This window comes from Odontesthes bonariensis, chromosome 22 (assembly GCF_027942865.1).
Source record: "Odontesthes bonariensis isolate fOdoBon6 chromosome 22, fOdoBon6.hap1, whole genome shotgun sequence".
In the NCBI taxonomy this organism is placed as follows: domain Eukaryota; kingdom Metazoa; phylum Chordata; class Actinopteri; order Atheriniformes; family Atherinopsidae; genus Odontesthes; species Odontesthes bonariensis.
In genome coordinates this window covers 771,650-793,924 of record NC_134527.1, presented here as the reverse complement: position 1 = coordinate 793,924, position 22,275 = coordinate 771,650, and the positions used below count along the sequence as shown (strand labels likewise).

General features: G+C 50.5%; 1 protein-coding gene across 3 annotated transcripts in view; it reads right to left on the bottom strand.

Annotated features, from left to right (window-relative positions):
• Positions 1-9,724: 9,724 nt before the first annotated feature.
• myo5b (myosin VB) overlaps positions 9,725-22,275 on the bottom strand; it is a 57,143-nt gene continuing 44,592 nt past the window's right edge. For 2 of the 3 annotated variants that reach the window (XM_075456309.1, XM_075456310.1), the window contains exons 28-39: positions 21,310-21,567; positions 20,933-21,006; positions 20,145-20,343; positions 19,552-19,645; positions 18,038-18,178; positions 17,306-17,457; positions 17,111-17,200; positions 16,876-17,026; positions 16,469-16,763; positions 14,879-15,053; positions 12,988-13,068; positions 9,725-12,871 (exon numbers count right to left, since the gene is read on the bottom strand). In XM_075456309.1, the coding sequence (XP_075312424.1) occupies positions 12,719-12,871; positions 12,988-13,068; positions 14,879-15,053; positions 16,469-16,763; positions 16,876-17,026; positions 17,111-17,200; positions 17,306-17,457; positions 18,038-18,178; positions 19,552-19,645; positions 20,145-20,343; positions 20,933-21,006; positions 21,310-21,567 (1,863 nt within the window). In that variant the 3' untranslated portion in view covers positions 9,725-12,718. The remainder of the gene's footprint in view (positions 12,872-12,987; positions 13,069-14,878; positions 15,054-16,468; positions 16,764-16,875; positions 17,027-17,110; positions 17,201-17,305; positions 17,458-18,037; positions 18,179-19,551; positions 19,646-20,144; positions 20,344-20,932; positions 21,007-21,309; positions 21,568-22,275) is intronic. The other variant, XM_075456311.1, reaches the window with a different exon arrangement.

The window sequence follows — 22,275 nt, the reverse complement described above, 5'->3', positions numbered from 1 at the left end:
CCGTCGTGGTGAAGAAGGAGCTGAGCCAGAAGGCCAAGCTCTCGATTTACCGGTCAATCTATGTTCCTACCCTCACCTATGGTCACGAGCTGTGGGTAGGGACCGAAAGAACGAGATCCTACCCTCACCTATGGTCACGAGCTGTGGGTAGGGACCGAAAGAACGAGATCCTACCCTCACCTATGGTCACGAGCTGTGGGTAGTGACCGAAAGAACGAGATCCTACCCTCACCTATGGTCACGAGCTGTGGGTAGGGACCGAAAGAACGAGATCCTACCCTCACCTATGGTCGGGAGCTGTGGGTAGGGACCGAAAGAACGAGATCCTACCCTCACCTATGGTCACGAGCTGTGGGTAGTGACCGAAAGAACGAGATCCTACCCTCACCTATGGTCACGAGCTGTGGGTAGTGACCGAAAGAACGAGATCCTACCCTCACCTATGGTCACGAGCTGTGGGTAGTGACCGAAAGAACGAGATCCTACCCTCACCTATGGTCACGAGCTGTGGGTAGGGACCGAAAGAACGAGATCCTACCCTCACCTATGGTCGGGAGCTGTGGGTAGGGACCGAAAGAACGAGATCCTACCCTCACCTATGGTCACGAGCTGTGGGTAGTGACCGAAAGAACGAGATCCTACCCTCACCTATGGTCACGAGCTGTGGGTAGTGACCGAAAGAACGAGATCCTACCCTCACCTATGGTCACGAGCTGTGGGTAGTGACCGAAAGAACGAGATCCTACCCTCACCTATGGTCACGAGCTGTGGGTAGGGACCGAGAGAACGAGATCCTACCGTCACCTATGGCCACGAGCTGTGGGTAGTGACCGAAAGAACGAGATCCTACCCTCACCTATGGTCACGAGCTGTGGGTAGTGACCGAAAGAACGAGATCCTACCCTCACCTATGGTCACGAGCTGTGGGTAGTGACCGAAAGAACGAGATCCTACCCTCACCTATGGTCACGAGCTGTGGGTAGGGACCGAAAGAACGAGATCCTACCCTCACCTATGGTCACGAGCTGTGGGTAGGGACCGAAAGAACGAGATCCTACCCTCACCTGTGGTCACGAGCTGTGGGTAGTGACCGAAAGAACGAGATCCTACCCTCACCTATGGTCACGAGCTGTGGGTAGTGACCGAAAGAACGAGATCCTACCCTCACCTATGGTCACGAGCTGTGGGTAGTGACCGAAAGAACGAGATCCTACCCTCACCTATGGTCACGAGCTGTGGGTAGTGACCGAAAGAACGAGATCCTACCCTCACCTATGGTCACGAGCTGTGGGTAGGGACCGAAAGAACGAGATCCTACCCTCACCTATGGTCACGAGCTGTGGGTAGTGACCGAGAGAACGAGATCCTACCCTCACCTATGGTCACGAGCTGTGGGTAGTGACCGAGAGAACGAGATCCTACCCTCACCTATGGTCACGAGCTGTGGGTAGTGACCGAGAGAACGAGATCCTACCCTCACCTATGGTCACGAGCTGTGGGTAGTGACCGAGAGAACGAGATCCTACCCTCACCTATGGTCACGAGCTGTGGGTAGTGACCGAGAGAACGAGATCGCAAATACAAGCGGCCGAAATGAGTTTCCTCCGCAGGGTGTCTGGGCTCTCCCTTAGAGATAGGGTGAGAAGCTCGGTCATCCGGGAGGGGCTCGGAGTAGAACCGCTGCTCCTCCACATCCAGAGGAGTCAGATGAGGTGGCTCGGGCATCTGGTTAGGATGCCTCCTGGGGCATCTGGTTAGGATGCCTCCTGGGGCATCTGGTTAGGACGCCTCCTGGGGCATCTGGTTAGGACGCCTCCTGGGGCACCTGGTTAGGATGCCTCCTGGGGCATCTGGTTAGGACGCCTCCTGGGGCATCTGGTTAGGACGCCTCCTGGGGCATCTGGTTAGGACGCCTCCTGGGGCATCTGGTTAGGATGCCTCCTGGGGCATCTGGTTATATTGCCTCTTGGGGCATCTGGTTAGGATGCCTCCTTGGGGCATCTGGTTAGGATGCCTCCTGGGGCATCTGGTTATATTGCCTCTTGGGGCATCTGGTTAGGATGCCTCCTTGGGGCATCTGGTTAGGATGCCTCCTGGGGCATCTGGTTAGGATGCCTCCTGGGGCATCTGGTTAGGATGCCTCCTGGGGCATCTGGTTATATTGCCTCTTGGGGCATCTGGTTAGGATGCCTCCTTGGGGCATCTGGTTAGGACGCCTCCTGGGGCATCTGGTTAGGATGCCTCCTGGGGCATCTGGTTATATTGCCTCCTGGGGCATCTGGTTAGGACGCCTCCTGGGGCATCTGGTTAGGATGCCTCCTGGGGCATCTGGTTATATTGCCTCTTGGGGCATCTGGTTAGGATGCCTCCTTGGGGCATCTGGTTAGGATGCCTCCTGGGGCATCTGGTTAGGATGCCTCCTGGGGCATCTGGTTAGGATGCCTCCTGGGGCATCTGGTTAGGACGCCTCCTGGGGCATCTGGTTAGGACGCCTCCTGGGGCATCTGGTGAGGATGCCTCCTGGGGCATCTGGTCAGGATGCCTCCTGGACGCCTCCCCGGTGAGGTGTTCCGGGCCCGTCCCACTGGGAGGAGAACCCGGGGAAGACCCAGGACACGTTGGAGAGACTATGTCTCTCGGCTGGCCTGGGAACGCCTCGGGGTCCCCCCAGAAGAGCTGGAGGAAGTGGCCGGGGACAGGGACGTCTGGGTCTCTTTGCTCAAGCTGCTGCCCCCGCGACCCGATCCCCGGAGCAGCGGAAGATGATGGATGGATGGATGGATATATGGATGGATGGATGGATATATGGATGGAACAAATCAAACAGATTTCACAGATCTTTGTTGTGAAAAAGTGAAGCACATATAAAATGCAAAACATGTAATGTAAATAAAAAATGTGCACATGAAGCTAATAAAAAATGCAAAAAAATATTACACATGAATGTATATAATGTATGTAAATTTAAAAAATCAAATAATGTAATGTAAATACAACTATAATGTAAATAAATAATGTACATAAATAAAAAGCTTGTTGCATATCTGCAACTGTGGGTGTTACAAGGTTAAAGTAAAGGATCCATCAGGAGGGGAAGGGTTCATTTAGGACCTGTGCAGCTCAAAGAACAAACTATTTCTCAGGGTTTGGGATTATTGTGCACAGAAATAATGGCCCAGCAGCAACTCTGCAGGCCTCCGGCAGTGAAAGGGGCCCCGGGGCCACGTTCCTTCGGCTGTAAGAGCATTCAGGATGTCCCTCACAGGCAGCATAGCTGCACAGATGGAAGGTCTATTTACGTCCTCGCACCTCCACCCACAGAGAGAGATCTGACGGCTGAATGTGAGCGAAGCCACAGCAGAGTGAGTCTCTGAAGCTCCAGGGGCCACACGGCTCCTCCCTCCACCTCCGGTTCTGTAGAAAGGTGCAAACAGGGTGAGGCTGGTTCAGAAATGACTCGTCACCACATCCTGTTCCTCCGTCCTCTGACAACAACAAGCTGCTGCTGCTGAGAAACTAAGTGAACCCCTGATCCAGCAGCCGGGAGCAGCAGTGAGTGAGAAACTAAGTGAACCCCTGATGCAGCAGCTGGTAACAGCAGTGAGTGAGAAACTAAGTGAACCCCTGTTCCAGCAGCCGGTAGCAGCAGTGAGAGAGAAACTAAGTGAACCCCTGATCCAGCAGCTGGTAGCAGCAGTGAGTGAGAAACTAAGTGAACCCCTGATCCAGCAGCTGGTAGCAGCAGTGAGTGAGAAACTAAGTGAACCCCTGATCCAGCAGCTGGTAGCAGCAGTGAGTCAGAAACTAAGTGAACCCCTGATCCAGCAGCTGGTAGCAGCAGTGAGTGAGAAACTAAGTGAACCCCTGATCCAGCAGCTGGTAGCAGCAGTGAGTGAGAAACTAAGTGAACCCCTGATCCAGCAGCTGGTAGCAGCAGTGAGTGAGAAACTAAGTGAACCCCTGATCCAGCAGCTGGTAGCAGCAGTGAGTGAGAAACTAAGTGAACCCCTGATCCCGCAGCTGGTAGCAGCAGTGAGTGAGAAACTAAGTGAACCCCTGATCCAGCAGCTGGGAGCAGCAGTGAGTGAGAAACTAAGTGAACCCCTGATCCAGCATCCGGTAGCAGCAGTGTGTGAGAAACTAAGTGAACCCCTGATCCAGCAGCTGGTAGCAGCAGCGAGTGAGAAACTAAGTGAACCCCTGATCCAGCAGCTGGTAGCAGCAGTGAGTGAGAAACTAAGTGAACCCCTGATCCAGCAGCTGGTAGCAGCAGTGAGAAACTAAGTGAACCCCTGATCCAGCAGCTGGTAGCAGGAGTGAGTGAGAAACTAAGTGAACCCCTGATCCAGCAGCCGGTAGCAGCAGTGAGTCAGAAACTAAGTGAACCCCTGATCCAGCAGCTGGTAGCAGCAGTGTGTGAGAAACTAAGTGAACCCCTAATCCAGCAGCCGGTAGCAGCAGTGAGAGAGAAACTAAGTGAACCCCTGATCCAGCAGCTGGTAGCAGCAGTGAGTGAGAAACTAAGTGAACCCCTGATCCAGCAGCTGTTAGCAGCAGTGAGTCAGAAACTAAGTGAACCCCTGATCCAGCAGCTGTTAGCAGCAGTGAGTCAGAAACTAAGTGAACCCCTGATCCAGCAGCTGTTAGCAGCAGTGAGTGAGAAAATAAGTGAACCCCTGATCCAGCAGCTGGTAGCAGCAGTGAGTGAGAAACTAAGTGAACCCCTGATCCAGCAGCTGGTAGCAGCAGTGAGTCAGAAACTAAGTGAACCCCTGATCCAGCAGCTGGTAGCAGCAGTGAGTGAGAAACTAAGTGAACCCCTGATCCAGCAGCTGGTAGCAGCAGTGAGAAACTAAGTGAACCCCTGATCCAGCAGCTGGTAGCAGCAGTGAGAGAGAAACTAAGTGAACCCCTGATCCAGCAGCTGGTAGCAGCAGTGAGTGAGAAACTAAGTGAACCCCTGATCCAGCAGCTGGTAGCAGCAGTGAGTGAGAAACTAAGTGAACCCCTGATCCAGCAGCCGGTTGCAGCAGTGAGTGAGAAACTAAGTGAACCCCTGATCCAGCAGCCGGTAGCAGCAGTGAGAGAGAAACTAAGTGAACCCCTGATCCAGCAGCTGGTAGCAGCAGTGAGCGAGAAATTAAGTGAACCCCTGATCCAGCAGCTGGTAGCAGCAGTGAGTCAGAAACTAAGTGAACCCCTGATCCAGCAGCCGGTAGCAGCAGTGAATGAGAAACTAAGTGAACCCCTGATCCAGCAGCCGGTAGCAGCAGTGAGAGAGAAACTAGGTGAACCCCTGATCCAGCAGCTGGTAGCAGCAGTGAGAAACTAAGTGAACCCCTGATCCAGCAGCCGGTAGCAGCAGTGAGTGAGAAACTAAGTGAACCCCTGATCCAGCAGCCGGTAGCAGCAGTGAGTGAGAAACTAAGTGAACCCCTGATCCAGCAGCTGGTAGCAGCAGTGAGAAACTAAGTGAACCCCTGATCCAGCAGCTGGTAGCAGCAGTTGCTCAAAGACAGAAAGTTTACCTCCATCCATGGCTGGATATTTTTAAGGCAGTGTAGTAGAGCCTGAACAGAGGCTCGCTCATTTGTCTTTAGGGGTAAATAGATTTGTACATCATCGCCTCCTTAGGGGGGAAGTGGCCGAAGAGCACTGGCCCAGTTGGACAGAGAAGCTCCTGTCTGAGAGATAGGACTGAAAACCACTTCAAAACAGCGTCTCTAATGCCCACACAGGTGTTCAAACGAGACAGAAGAATTTTATGATCCACTGTGTCAAAGGCAGCTGTCAGAACCCAAAGGACCAGGACAGCAGAGCCACTAGACTCCAGATGGACTCCTGCATCTGACCCCTCTGACCCGGTTCCTTGCTTGGCTGTGTTGGACTTGTTTGTGTCTCTGAAGGCCTTAGAGGATGTGGTTGGCCAGATTAAGCCTTCAGGTTCTCCCTGTGACACTGTCCCACCTCACTTTTTTTTAAAGAGGTCTTCCCTGGTATCGGGCAGTCGGTTCTGGACATTATTAACAGCAGTCTGTCTTCTGGTGTTGTCCCCCAAAGTTTTAAACATGCTGTGGTGCAGCCCCTGCTTAAGAAACCCAGTCTGGATCCTGGTGTGCTTGATCATTTTAGACCCATTTCCAAGCTTCCTTTTCTTTAAGAAATTTTGGAAAAAGTTGTTTATACTCAACTAAAATCATTTCTGGATGAGCATGATGCCCAGGAGGTCTTCCAGTCCGGCTTTAAAACTCTGCATAGCACAGAGTCAGCTTTAGTTTTTAATGACATCCTCCTGGACTTAACTGCAGCTTTCGATACTGTGGACCACAACATTTTGGTGCCTCGGTTGCAGCACCTAGTGGGTATCTCTGGTATCACCCTGGACTGGTTCAAGTCCTACCTGGCAGACAGAACCATGTGTGTAAGCCTTGGTGGTTCTGAGTCCCGCTCCGCTGTCATATGGGGTTCCGCAGGGTTCAATTTTAGGGCCCATGCTTTTTTCCCTGTACTTGCTGCCCCTGGGGTATCTCTTTCCATTGCTATGCTGATGACAGCCAGATCTATGTGCCCCTAAGGAAGAAGGATGCTTTCTCTCTTAAACCACTTCTGTTGTGTCTCGAAGACATTAAAGCCTGGATGTCCTTAAACTTTTTAGAATTCAACGAGAATAAGACAGAAGTGATGGTGTTCGGTCCCAGCGGCTCCTGTGAATCCCCTCCTGTTGACCTCAGGTCAGCTGATCAGCTGGAGGCACCGAGGGCCAAACGGAGGCTCAGAGGAGCCCCTTCACTGTCCATTAGAACCCGTTTTAAAACACATTTTTATTCCCTGGCTTTTAACCCAGCATGAGACTCTGTTTCTGTTATTGTTTTAATTGTTTTTACGTTGTTCTTATGTTTTATGCCTTTGTGTTGTTATTCATGTTCAGCACTTTGTTTTTAAAGGACTTTATAAATAAAGTTGAGTTGAGATAGTTTGGAAATGGCCCTTTAACCCTGCTTCTCTGAGATCATTGCTGATGTCTTTCCTCCTTGGCATCGTGTTAACACACACCTGAATGCTGCTTTTATAGAGCTGCTCACACTGACTGATGATCAGTTCATCAGAGCATTGATCAGTTCATCAGAGCATTGACTTAGTTTTCCACTCAGTTTTTGTTCCATAAATAATGAGACGGGGGTTGCTAACCTCCACACCACCCTGCAGGCAGCACTAGAACATGGTCAGTGAAATGTGGGTCCTCTGGGTGTAGATGATCCACGGTGTGCTCCTGTAACATCTGGAGTCCAGCTGCAGCCTGTTGCTGCAGAACAGGTTAAAGTCTGAGACTCTGTGGTGCCAGCTGAGCGACAGCTAACCCACGGACGGCCTCGTGGTTTACCTGTGGACCCCCACAGCTGCTCCAACTGACAGAGAGCTGCTGTGGGAACCGCCCCCCCCATCGTTCACAGAGCCCCTCTTCTTCTTCTGCCAACAGTCGCTGCTGCTTCCTGCTGTCACCATCAGGGTGATAATAGCTCATAATAATAGTTCATAATCACCATTAATCTCATTTGTACGCAGAATCCAAAAATTAATCCAAAAGTAGCGTATAGCTTTTAGCATTTAGCTTTATTTTAAATGTGCTGCCATATGAATGAAAGTGCCATAACATTTGTTGTGCAAACACACTTTTAACATCAGCATCTTTCTGTAGTTTTTATGTTTTGGGGGTTCTTTAGATTCTTGAAACTTTCTGGTTTTATCCATACAAACCTTTTCTGATGTGAACCATTTTCTTTGCTTTCTTTGCTTTTCTGGATCGGTGCCGGCCCAAAGCATCAGGTGCTGCAGGCTTCTGGGAGCAGAGGACCTTAAAGGCTTAAAGACGGGGGGGGGGGGGGGGGGGGGGGGGGGGATTTTTCCAGGAAGAAAACAAACAGGGGGCCCTTTTTTTAAATTGTGAATGAAAATAGCACTTTAATATTTCCAATGTTGTCAGCAGCTCGGCTCAGATGTTCATATCTGACACGTGTGTATTCATGTTTCCCAGATGATGAAATGCAGTGACTCACAGTTAAAGGATAACCTGCTATGACACCCCTATTAGCTTTATTCCTGCACTGCTACATGCCAGCATGCTAACATGCTAACAGAGTAAATGATGCTAGCATTTATAATGAGCATGTTAGCATGTTAGCATGTAGCGGCTAACAGTTTACTGGACTTTAAACAGCAGCTACATTAAAGTCAAACATTTCCATTAGCTTTATTACTGCACTGCTATATATGCTAACATGCTAACAGAGTAAATGATGCTAGCATTTATAATGAGCATGTTAGCATGTAGCGGCTAACAGTTTACAGTTTACTGGAGTTTAAACAGCAGCTACCTTAAAGTCAAACATTTCTATACTTTGTTATTGAGTGTAAAAAGAACTTTTCTCAGGAAAAACATGAAAAGATGAAACGAGTTTCCCTGCGACTTCTTTTCCAAAGTATATTCTTTGATCTCAGCAAGTTGTTTCGTGCTTAATAAAGAACATTTACAGCAGGGCTCTCAAGTTTTCAAGTTTGCTTGGAGTGAGATTCGGGCGGGGCAGGGGCCGGGCCGTGTGCGAGGCGGGGTTTCTTTCGTTTTTTTTGGGGGGGGGCTGGTCCCTTGCAGTATCCCATCGCCATAAACTAGCTACTTAAAAAACAAAGAAATTGTTTTATTTATACCAAAATCACAAATCTTCACTTTTACACTAAATTCTGCTATATTTGAAAATAAATTGTTTTAGGTAGGCCTATGCAAAGTCTTAACAAAAGAAAAAAAAAATGTATGTCTTGTTGTAAGTGTTTATGGCAGATTTTGATGCTTGATGATATTGGGGGCTCCCATTTAAAGCACTGTGTCAGCCATTTTCACAGTCATGATGGATGACAGAGTTCCATTCAGAGCCAACGTGTTCCTGCTCTTGGTTTTATTGAGCCCCACCATGGAAAAAACCCTCTCTGCATCAGCATTTCAGTGCAGCAGAACTAATACCAGTTTGGCAATTGTAGATAGCCTTATTGGGAATCTGTTCATACCAGTCACCTTTGAAAAAAATTAACCATGGAAGCCTAATTTGACTCCTACACATTTTTCATTTTTCATTAAGTTGCTCATGTCAAAGGGTGTGTGCTGAATATTTAGGTCTACTACTCCAACGAACACTTTAACCGGCAGGTATTGGTCTTTTACAAAGAGTAGGAAAACTATAGTAACTAATAAAAGATTCAAATAAATGAAGATATGACCTGCTGATGATCCTGACGGTTCTCTTCCACCTCCAGCTCGTCTACAAAGAGCTTGCAGCTGAAAGCTATTTCAGACCTCACCCGGCAACAAGAAATTCTCTTTTCTGATTGGCTGAGAAATTCTATTTTGTGATTTGCTGATGGGTTGCTAAATCAAGACAGCTGTACCAGAGCTATAGTTCTGAGCTGTACGAGCGCACAGTAACCTGCCATTGACTCGTTTATAGTATCGGCCATTAGAATTTCTGTGCGACGAAGTTGATCATTTCTCAGCGTGAGAAATGGCATGTGTGGCGTGTGAGCGTGTGATCTTGTTGAAATGCGTGTCTCACGCTCAATGCGTGAGACTTGAGAGCCCTGATTTACAGGAATGTTCCATCTTCACTGAATAAACCAACAAACAGTTAAAGCAGATCTGAGGATGTTAAATGGATTTTTAACTAAAGGAAAATACACATTTCAGTGGAAGAAGGATTGTTTTAATCCACAGAAAGACCCATTCTGCACATATCACACACTTTTACTTCATTTATACTACAGTTACATTCATAAAAAGGTTCTTTTCAGGATGAATGAAATCTAAATGACATACAAATGATGATCGGGAGTAAAGCTTCACATGAAGATGCAGCCGTGTGGAAGCATCAACTATGTCAGATTTAAACAAATTCACTATTCTAGTTATTAGTTTCACCACAAAATGTAATAATCACATAAAAATGTGCCAGAATAACAGAAAGAATAAAAAGGAAAAGTCAAAGAGAGTGAAATTCTGAGCTGAAAGTGTAGAAACAAAATGAAAATGATTGATTCTTCTTCTTAACTGAGGCAGCAGACACATGTGAAGCATTACTCTTCTCCCCCTAACCTGCCGTTCTCCCTAATAAAAAACTTGCTTACTACTTCATTTATTCTTCATCTTACAGAAATCTGACTCAGTGTTCCAGCATCCTCTGACAAAAACGAGATTTACACATCTGTACACATCACAGCTGAAATAAATCAGCTTTTCTGGAAATTCAGCAGAAATATTATCCGTGTTTTTAGGCCTCAGAAACGAGTAAATATGGGATTGTTGTCTGTTTGGGAAGCTGTGGATCCAAATCTGTTCCAGCATACCTGAAGCTCAACTTTAAATCAACTCTTAATGATTGATCGCCTCAGAAACACGATTCCAACACGGAAACGTGACCAGAAAATAGGCTAAAATCTCCGTCTTTGTTAAACCAATAGCACAAAGATTCCTGTGACACAGGCCACTCCCTCTAAAGCCCAGTCTGCTCTGATTGGTCGGGTCCAGTGGCCTGAGCAGGCTCCTCCCACCACTCTTTGTTTCTATTGTTTTCAAGGAAATAAACGGTAAAATACCGCTCAGAAAGTACTTTTTCTTAGTTATTATTCTTAGTCAGGTCATGTTTAATGCTTTAGGTATGAAATAAAAACATTAAAACACTAAATCTGACTTCATGTTGACTTTAACGTTGACGGATATAAATACAGATCAGAAGTTCTTTACAATGTCATCTCCAGCTTTAACAGACTCCCATTCAAAAAGCAAGTTTCCAGCAAGGCTTCACAGATTTCTGTCCAGGTAACCCTAACCCAGCTCCACCTTTTGGTCCAAATATCATCATTTGATGCTTTAAAAAGACCCAGAAAGGCAAATTTGGACTCAATGGTACCCAGCAGCTACTCTCTCTGTCCGTTAAAGTCAACGTAAGATCCACAGTTCATCCTCCACCCTAACCGAACTGCAGTCATGTGATCTGGCACTGGGAAGAGGTTATTTTAAACAGATCAGCGACCTTTGGAGCTGTTGATCATTTAGCCAGATTCTAACACGAGCTGGGTCTCCGTTCACAAGTGAAGCGAATCTGAGGCAATAAGCTGAAGTTGGAAAAAAGGTGAATAAACTCGTCTGTGTGGAGTCACCAGAGGGGGCGCTGTAGGCTACGTTGTTAGTGGTTGTAATTCAGGAGAAGAAGTAGTCCAACAGGAAATAAACAACTAAAGCTGCGGTGGACATCCGCAAGAGGAAAATGGAGACTTTCATCTTTGGAAATATCTGGGGTAACGAATCATAGCCGGGAATATCTGGGGTAACGAATCATAGCCGGGAATATCTGGGATGACGAATCATAGCCGGGAATATCTGGGGTAACGAATCATAGCCGGGAATATCTGGGATGACGAATCATAGCCGGGAATATCTGGGGTAACGAATCATAGCCGGGAATATCTGGGGTAACGAATCATAGCCGGGAATATCTGGGATGACGAATCATAGCCGGGAATATCTGGGGTAACGAATCATAGCCGGGAATATCTGGGGTAACGAATCATAGCCGGGAATATCTGGGATGACGAATCATAGCCGAGAATATCTGGGGTAACGAATCATAGCCGGGAATATCTGGGATGACGAATCATAGCCGGGAATATCTGGGGTAACGAATCATAGCCGGGAATATCTGGGGTAACGAATCATAGCCGGGAATATCTGGGGTAACGAATCATAGCCGGGAATATCTGGGGTAACGAATCATAGCCGGGAATATCTGGGGTAACGAATCATAGCCGGGAATATCTGGGGTAACGAATCATAGCCGGGAATATCTGGGATGACGAATCATCTTTGGGAAGACGCAGTCGGTCATTAGGTTTGTTTGAGGGCTCAGACCAGGAATAGCTGGAATGTTTCCATTCATCCTGTTTAACCCGTTCAGGGCACCGGTGGAAGTTTTCTTCTTCTTCTTATATTATAATTAATCTAATTGAGGCATTGGAAACATCTGAGAGCTAAAGTGATGTGCAACAGAGATCATTCACAGAGATTATGTTCTGTGGAATAAATATTAGGTCAAAAATTCTACTTTAAGCTGAACGAGCTGAAGGTTTAAAGTTTCTCTGTGAGAGAGGAACCTTCTTCAATCTTCTCAGAAACAGATCAACAGAGCTGCAGCTTCACATCATTCATGTGGAAATCTGTTTTTTAGCTAAATCCTCTCCCTCAACTTTCTGTGGCTCCTCCTTCTGCTCTGACCCCACCTCCGACCCGACCTTCGAACTCTGACCCGACCCCTGACCACACCTCTGACCCGACCTCTGACCCCACATCTGACCTCTGACCCGACCTTCGAACTCTGACCCGACCCCTGACCCGACCCCTGACCCGACCCCTGACCCCACATCTGACCTCTGACCCGCCCTCTGACCTCTGACCTTACTGTAACATCAGCTTCACCCTCAGCAGACGTACAAACTGCCTTAAACAGCACAGAACAGCGGGGGGCTGATGGCTTCCAGGACTTTGAGGCACATTGAAGAACTTGGAACAGACTGAGAGCTCCTTCATAAGGATACATGAATGTGTTGAACACAGTCAGACGGGAGAGGACACAGGGACAGAAGAAGAAGAGGCAGGGGGAGTCTGAGGACCCCCTGCCGGACCTCACACCCTGATGAGGAAGTCCAGGCCGAGGGAGGCGGGGATGTGCAGCGTCTCCAGGCTGAGAGCAGACGGCGTGTACGGGAAGAGGACGGGGAAGGTGTGTTTGGTGTCCAGCAGCAGCTGAGGGGGGTCATTCCTCTCCTGGAGGCGATCCTGGAAACCATGGTAACGGGCACATTAAAGACGCGCTCTGAAGGCCACGAAGAGGACTCAGTTTGTCCTAATCTGCATCAAACACCAACCCGAAGACAACCTGAAGACAGACTCACCTGAATGTTCCTGATGAAGGACACGGTGACTCGCTCCTCAAACTCGTTCAGAGGCGTGTAGAGATTCAGGATTTTCACGATCTGCACAGAAACACATCATCTTTAAGGCTCTAGCATGGTTGCCGTGTCTACAAGCATGAGCGGTGTTGATGACGTCACGATTTTGTGCCCGCTATATAAAGTGGCGCAAGTCGTTGCGCGCCAGTAGTTGCAGTTTTCTCCGTCACAGAGGTGGCGCTGCTACGTGAAGGTTAGCGCTACTCTACAACCACAAGTGGAGAAGAAAACAATGAAGAGCAGGAACACTGCCATCAATGATGCTGCTGCAGTATTCGGATCATTTAAATTTTTTAATTCAGTTAAAAGAGGTGAAGCTCTGAAGCTCCCGGCATCACCACTTGGAGTCTCTGCCCTCTTCTTTGTCTTCACGTATCTGTCCCGTAGCTTCTTCCACACATTCTTACAGAACTCTCCCTCTTTCCCCAAAGTTCTGCCCATCTCTGTGCACCAGTTTGGGGAGTTTACGTGCTCCCTGTGCTGTTTCACTGCAGTTTCGTACAGCTGCCTGTACCTACGCACCTCCTGACTGAGCCGGTCTCACATCGGTCCATCCGGTTCGTCGTTCTCGGCACTGCCAAGTTACAAAAATCGACTGGTGCATGACAACGCGCTGCGCCGTCTTTTCAAGGCAAGCGCCAGGCCTGAAACGCCATTTTGACGTCACGGTCCGCCACCGCCGTGACAGACGCGTCAACTGTAACTCCAGCTTTAGTTAGTTAGTTTCTCCTGATCCCAGAGACAGATCCGGAGCCGAGCTCCGACGGCTGGTTCGCCCGGCCCGAATCCTCCTCAGTTAAATGTAAAACATCAAGGATTTCTCCGGCAGGACTTTAGGATCCTGTACATTGGGGTTCACCCCGGTGGACCAGAGGGTAGCCTCCCTCCGCCTTAGGGTGGGGGGACGGGTCCTGACTGTTGTTTGTGCTTATGCACCGAACGGCAGTTCAGAGTACCCACCCTTTTTGGACTCCCTGGAGGAGGCACTGGAGAGTGCTCCTCCGGGAGACTCCCTCGTCCTGCTGGGGGACTTCAATGCTCACGTGGGCAATGACAGTGAGACCTGGGGGGGCTGATTGGGAGGAACGGCCCCCCCGATCTGAATCAGAGTGGTGTTTTGTTGTTGGACTTCTGTGCTCGTCACGGACTGTCCATAACGAACACCATGTTCAGGCATAAGGGTGTCCATATGTGCACTTGGCACCAGGACACCCTAGGCCGCAGCTCGATCATCGACTTTGTGTTTGTATCGTCGGACTTGCGGCCGTATGTCCTGGACACTCGGGTGAAGAGAGGGGCGGAGCTTCAACTGATCACCACCTGGTGGTGAGTTGGCTCTGCTGGTGGGGGAGGAAGCCGGTCAGACCTGGCAGGCCCAAACGTATTGTGAGGGTCTGCTGGGAACGGCTGGCGGAATCCCCTGTAAGGAGGAGTTTCAACTCCCACCTCCGGCAGAGCTTCAACCATGTCCCGGGGGAGGTCTGCTAACCCAGATGAGGTGGCACGGGCATCTGGTTAGGATGCCTCCTGGGGCATCTGGTTAGGATGCCTCCTGGACGCCTCTCCGGTGAGGTGTTCCGGGCCCGTCCCACTGGGAGGAGGCCCTGGGGAAGACCCAGGACACGTTTGAGAGACTATGTTTCTCGGCTGGCCTGGGAATGCCTCGGGGTCCCCCCAGAAGAGCTGGAGGAAGTGGCCGGGGACAGGGACGCCTGGGTTTCTCTGCTCGAGCTGCTGCCCCCGCGACCCGATCCCCGGAGAAGATGCAGATGATGGACATTAGGATCAGACCGGAGCTGTTCACACAGACTGAGGAGCTGATGGATGAGCCCACCTGCTGAGTGGTGAGGCTGCTGCACAGCGAGCAGATGGCCTCGGCGTCCTGGGACGTCTTCTTCTTGACCTGCAGCAGCTGAGCGGCCTGGATGACGGGCTCCAGGGCGGCGGCGGCTTTACTCTGGAACAGGTTGTTTCCCCGGAGCCACTCCTCCATCTGACTGGTGTTGTACCTGCACCGCAGGCACAGAAGAAACATTTTTGAAACATTTAAAGGCTCCGCTCACAAACCGATGGTGCTTGTTGACTAGGGATGGGAATCGAAAACCGGTTCTTGTTGAGAACCGGTTCCCAGTGTTTCAATTCCTTGGAATCGTTTGGCCATTTTGCAAACGATTCCCTTATCGATTCCAGTGGGCGTGAATGACGTCACCACGCGGCGTTGCGTGGCGAGTCCAGCGCAGCCAGCAGCCAACAGTAAACATGGCGCCCAAGCGGTACAAACACTCGAAAGTTTGGTTACACATCCCTAAAAAAGACGACAACAGGGCAACATGCAAAGTGAATATTTCACCAAAGGGAGGAAATACTACCAACATGCAATAACTATGAATGAATGTCGCATTTTCGATCTGCTCCGGACTAACGTTGGTGAATCTGAACCCAGCAACGTTAGCAACGTTAGCATGTCCTTGGCTAACACTGCAGGTAACTAACTAACTAACTAACTAACAAACACTGCCTATCATGTTAGCGCCATTTGCTTCATTGTAAAACCTGCTGTTAGTAACGTTAGCAACGTTAGCAGCGTTAGCAACGTTAGCACGTCCTCGGGTAACACTGCAGGTAACTAACTAACTAACTAACAAACACTGCCTATCATGTTAGCGCCATTTGCCTCATTGTAAAACCTGCTGTTAGTAACGTTAGCAACGTTAGCATGTCCTCGGGTAACACTGCAGGTAACTAACTAACTAACAAACACTGCCTATCATGTTAGCGCCATTTGCCTCATTGTAAAACCTGTGGTTAGTAACGTTAGCAACGTTAGCAGCGTTAGCAACGTTAGCATGTCCTCGGCTAACACTGCAGGTAACTAACTAACTAACAAACACTGCCTATCATGTTAGCAGCATTTGCCTGATTGTAAAAGCTGCTGTTAGTAACGGTTAAGGTTAAATGAAAGCCTTCTCAGGCATTACATTTAGATGAAATCATGAGAGACAGAGCCTGACTGGCTCAGAGCCAGAGGCTGGTGGTACTACCCCCAGTTCACCTCTACCTCCAGCTTCTCCTTTCACCAGAGCAGGAAGAGTTCAATTACCCAGGCCAGGATAGACCAATGTGGACCTCACCGTTGTTGGGTTTGTGAGGTCACGACTCGTGTTACTGCTAAACTAAACAAAGTTGATGCTAATCGACCGGTTTGTTGTCCTTTTTCTCCAAATGAGAATCGATAAGGGAACCGACAAAGAACCGAATCGTTAAGCAGAATCGATAAGGGAACCGACAAAGAACCGAATCGTTAAGCAGAATCGAAAATGGAATTGGAATCGTAGAAATCTTATCAATTCCCATCCCTATTGTTGACAGGAACCTGGCTCTGACATCACTGTGACATCACTGTGACATCATCGTGCTGCGGTACCTGAGCTGCATGCCGGTGCTCCAGGAGCAGACGTCTTTGCGCAGCAGCAGGTTGTTCAGGGTGATGGCGTTGATGCAGTGGAACAGCTGCCGGATCACCTGGCCCACGATCTCGGGGTCCAGTCCGTGGTCCCGCATGGTGGCGTGGAACTGGCCCAGCTGCCGGATCAGCGCCTGCAGGGTGTAGCTGGTGGGGCCGTCGGCGTCCGTGTCCATGCTGGACGAGCGGTTCCTGTAGCCCATCGGCTTCACGCCCGCCAGGCTGGGGATGCTCTCGCTCTCCAACATGGCCGACACTGGAGGGCGGGACACAGAGACGGAGTCAGAACCGAACCGACAGGAGGCGGGTCAAACTTTATCCAGATGATAATGAAACATCGTCATTGGACCACGGGGGCAGAGACTCACCGATCATGGGCTGGATGATGCCCTCGGCCAGCTTGACCAGCTGCTGGTAGATCTGGATAGACAGGTCGCTCAGCACCTGCCGGTACTCTGCCAGGTCGAAGTTCTTCAGGCAGTGCTCTTTCTGTTTGGCCGTGTTCTGAGTCATGAAGGCCTGAAGGAGAGACAGAGGGGGTCAGAGGTCACGGGGCGGGTCGGAGCTGAAGCTTGGTGATGTCACGTGTGGGGGCGGAGCTACCTCGTCTCCGCTGTACTGCTTCAGACAGTGCAGCAGCCGGCTGGTGTTGGCCAGCCAGAAGGACGTCATCTCAAAGTCCTCGTTGTTCTTCTGTAGAACCGGCGAGAACACGAACAGAACAGGATCAGAACAGGATCAGAACAGGATCAGAACTGTGTGTGTGTGTGTGTGTGTGTGTGTGTGTGGACGACAGACCTTCAGGACCTTCTTGATGGCGTTAATGGTGGAGGTGAGCAGAGACTCCACCTTCTGGTCGTCGTTGATGTAGTCGGCGTGGCGGATGCACATGAAGAGGATGTAGGCAGGCAGGCAGGGGACGGTGGCCGAGACCGAGCTGGGCCGCACGTCTGCCAACACACAAACCGGGTGTTAACCGGTCGAACAGAAGGGGAACCGGTACCGGCTCTCTAATAGCTCTTTTCCACTAGCTCGCCACGGCTCGGTTTGGTTGTGTTTCCATTACACTTCGTGCGTGTTGCTGCTCACCCTGCGGGTTTTTGTCACTCAGAAGGCAAGAGAAGAGAGCCAGAGAAGACTCCTGGCCGCCAGACAAAACAGTGTTGAAAAGTACCGGAGAGTTTTGTTACGAGCTTCAAAAAGACGACGTTTGGAGGTAAGCTAACGGTTACTAACGCTAGCTTTTATTATCCGCGTTATGACGCTTCCAGTGACGACACTCATCGCCCAATCAGTGGAAGGCAGTCGGCTGACGTAACGTTTAGTAACGCTTCGGCCCGCTTGGAACCAGGGCTGAGGTGGTACGGAAAATCGTGCCGGTTGCAGGTACGTGCTAGTGGAAACACGCAATAGCGCGCCGAGCCGAGCCGAGCCGATGGAAGCTGGTGGAAAAGCGTCATTATAAAGTTCTATCTGAATCAGCAGGTGGGCGTAACATGGCTGCTGCATCAGTTCCACTGAAGGTCTCACCGTTGATCAGAGTCTTGATGAGCCGGGCATTGTCCTCCTTGTTGTACTCCAGCATCCCCTCGAAGTCCTTCTCCTTCCTCTGCACCGTCACCTGCCGGCTCAGCTCCGGTCTGGTGGCGTTCGGAGCTGCGGCCTGAGAGGCTGAAACACACAAACACACCTGTGATCAGCTGCAGGCTCAGCTGCAGGCCCAGCTGCAGGCCCAGCTGCAGACTCAGCTGCAGGCTCAGCTGCAGACTCAGCTGCAGACTCAGCTGCAGACTCAGCTGCAGGCCCAGCTGCAGGCTCAGCTGCAGACTCAGCTGCAGACTCAGCTGCAGGCCCAGCTGCAGGCCCAGCTGCAGGCTAAGCTGCAGGCCCAGCTGCAGGCTCAGCTGCAGACTCAGCTGCAGGCTCAGCTGCAGGCCCAGCTGCAGGCCCAGCTGCAGGCGAGGCTGCAGGCTCAGCTGCAGACTCAGCTGCAGACTCAGCTGCAGACTCAGCTGCAGGCTCAGCTGCAGGCCCAGCTGCAGGCTCAGCTGCAGGCCCAGCTGCAGGCCCAGCTGCAGGCGAGGCTGCAGACTCAGCTGCAGGCCCAGCTGCAGGCTCAGCTGCAGACTCAGCTGCAGACTCAGCTGCAGACTCAGCTGCAGGCCCAGCTGCAGGCCCAGCTGCAGGCCCAGCTGCAGGCTCAGCTGCAGACTCAGCTGCAGGCTCAGCTGCAGGCCCAGCTGCAGGCTCAGCTGCAGGCCCAGCTGCAGGCTCAGCTGCAGACTCAGCTGCAGACTCAGCTGCAGACTCAGCTGCAGGCTCAGCTGCAGGCCCAGCTGCAGGCTCAGCTGCAGGCCCAGCTGCAGGCCCAGCTGCAGGCTCAGCTGCAGGCCCAGCTGCAGGCGAGGCTGCAGGCCCAGCTGCAGGCGAGGCTGCAGACTCAGCTGCAGGCCCAGCTGCAGGCTCAGCTGCAGACTCAGCTGCAGGCTCAGCTGCAGGCTCAGCTGCAGACTCAGCTGCAGACTCAGCTGCAGGCTCAGCTGCAGGCCCAGCTGCAGGCTCAGCTGCAGACTCAGCTGCAGGCCCAGCTGCAGGCTCAGCTGCAGGCCCAGCTGCAGGCCCAGCTGCAGGCTCAGGTGCAGGCTCAGCTGCAGACTCAGCTGCAGACTCAGCTGCAGGCCCAGCTGCAGGCTCAGCTGCAGACTCAGCTGCAGGCCCAGCTGCAGGCTCAGCTGCAGGCCCAGCTGCAGGCTCAGGTGCAGGCCCAGCTGAAGGCTCAGCTGAAGGCTCAGCTGCAGGCCCAGCTGCAGGCTCAGCTGCAGACTCAGCTGCAGACTCAGCTGCAGACTCAGCTGCAGACTCAGCTGCAGGCTCAGCTGCAGGCCCAGCTGCAGGCCCAGCTGCAGGCTCAGCTGCAGGCTCAGCTGCAGACTCAGCTGCAGACTCAGCTGCAGGCTCAGCTGCAGGATCAGCTGAAGGATCAGCTGAAGGCTCAGCTGCAGACTCAGCTGAAGGCTCAGCTGCATGTTCAGGTCTCTTGTTACCTTCCAGCTCCTGGACTTTCTTCATGTAGATCCTCAGCTGCTTCTTCAGCTTCCTCTCGTTCTTCTCCAGCTTCTCCACCAGCTCCTTGAGGTCCTGCGAGCAGGGAGACACGGATCAGAACAACGAGACGGAACGAGAATCTATTGCACATTTATTGTTTCACTGTTTATATTGTCAAATGTTTTGGTTGAATGTACAAAATTTTATTGAAAAGAAAACTGGACATTCAGGACATTTTTCTTTACTTTGAAAATAACCAAATGGAAAAGGACTTAATTTTTTTTTTGTACAACTTGTTTTATTTTTAGGTAAATTTCATATTCACAAAAGGAAATGGACTGGCAGCAAACCAAATTTTACACTATTTTGAAAGAACTATATCAATACAGCACCGACATCAATGGTTTAGAAATGCCTAAGGCTTTAAAAACTTTAAAAACTTTAAATAATGCAAAGTGATGCATTTTTTTTACATTTTTTCTTCTTCCCCTGGCGAAACAGTTTTGTTATGTATGTAATTGTTAATAAAGTTCATTAAAAAAAAAAATGTTTTTAAATGAGACAGAACAATGGCGGCGGCGGACTTCCTCACCAGGTTGTCGTTGGTGAGGCGCGTGATCTCCTGCTGGACGCTGTACTCCACCCGGGCCTCCGGGGACAGGGAGGCGGTGTAGTTCAGGATCTCCTGCTTCTTCTCGATGTCGTCCCTCAGCAGCTCGATCTGAGTGTGCAGAGCCTCCAGCTCGTCCCGGTGCTGCCTGGACTGGGTCTGCAGCTGGGCCTCCAACAGCCTGCCGGGACCGGGCGGACCGGACGTTACTCACAGAGAGAATGTGTCCACAGCAGAACAGGAAGGAGAGGCGAGCACATTTACACTGAGACACACCGGGGTTTCTCTACAGTCAGAAGGCCGAGCAAAGACAGACAAATGGAGCTAAAGCAGAAGAAGAGGCAGCACACAGAGACCTGGCCACTTGTTTCAGGCCTTGGTAAGCCAAACCCAGCTCTCCATCTTCATTCAGGTGACACCAGTCCTGCAGGTTACTGGTGTCCAGCAGCAGAGGGACAAAGAGGACAAGAGAGGACAAGCGTGAGCAAGAGGAGAGGAGGCAAAGCAGCACAGATAACATGATGAACAGTTCTTACTGAGTGGATGCTGCTCAGCACCAAACACACACTGACCCCCGACCCTCTGCAGTGACCCTATCCCCCTGCAGCAGTTTTTATGTGGAAGCTGAAAAAGTGGATGGAACAGCTTCATAGTGAGCAGGACGAATGAGGGCGGAGAAACAGAAGACAGCAGAGCGAGGGAACATAAATCAGCCAGACGCTGTGGATGGAAACCGAACCCAGATGTGTGTTCTGTAGAACCGGACTCACTTTTTGGACTCTTGGGCCTCCTCCTTGTCCAGCGGCTCTTTGCTGTGGTTCAGCTCAGCATCTTTCTCAGTTTCCTGCTCACACACAGAGCAAAGATGGCGTTACTGCCCTTCCTCATTAATGTCGAACCCATTCCATACAAGGAGTACCACAGGGCCCACGTCTGGAACCACTCCCTGTTTCAGATTTACAAATACAAATTTATACTTTTTCTTCTGTTTTTTTGTATCACTGCGATCTACATTTAAATGCTTTGTTCACGCCCTGCTCACAGAGCGCTCCTTCAGACGTTCAGACACAGCTTACGACACTTTGTGAAAGCACATTTAGCAGGAACACAGCTGCAGGTGAGCTGCAGATGAGCTACAAACACAAACCTTTATTTCGTTTCCACTCAGAGGAACGGGACTCACAATGCGCTGGGCGTTGCTCACTATCTGAGTCCTCAGGATCAGGACCTCCTCCTTGCGGGCGTCCAGCTCCTCGTTGGCTGCCTTCAGCTGGCTGAGCAGAAGGTTGTAGCCGTCCTGCAGCTCATTGGACGAGCTGTTCTGGGATGCTCGCGCAGTGACCGCCCTCCTCAGCTCGTTAAGGTCGTTCTTCAGCTTCTTGTTCTCCGATTCGAGCTCCTGCCTCTGCAGAGACAGAGTTCTGTTAACCTCGGGGTTGAAACCTCATATGACTTGTTAGTCTGAGGCTGTGTTCCAAACCACATACTTCTCCTACTACTCCTACTAACTTTCTGAGTTAGTATGCGAGTTTGAGTAAGCGAGAAGTTCTAGATTCGCCGAAATGTTTGGTATGCATCATGAGGTTACTACTCATACTCAAACTACCCAAGATGCAACGTAACGTGACGCCGCCAATCGTCATTTCCTGTCAAAACGGCGGTTTCAAGCTAGCTACAACGAGGGTAGGTTTATTTCCTGTTTTCAAAACAAAAGCACCAATTGTATCGTAATGGCTTTCCCTATGATAAAAGGCAACGGGTATTTTATTTTGTGAAAACAACCGGAAGTGCGTTGCTCACTGCGGCTAGCTTTAGTAGCGCCGAATTCGTGGGAACAAATTAGATGCTACATAACCCCCACAGATGCTACAGAACCCCCCACAGATGCTTCAGAACCCCCTACAGATGCTACAGAACCCCCCACAGATGCTACAGAACCCCCCACAGATGCTACAGAACCCCCACAGATGCTACAGAACCCCCTACAGATGCTACAGAATCCCCCACATATGCTACAGAACCCCCTACAGATGCTACAGAACCCCTCACAGATGCTACAGAACCCATCACAGATGCTACAGAACCCCCCACAGATGCTACAGAATCCCCCACA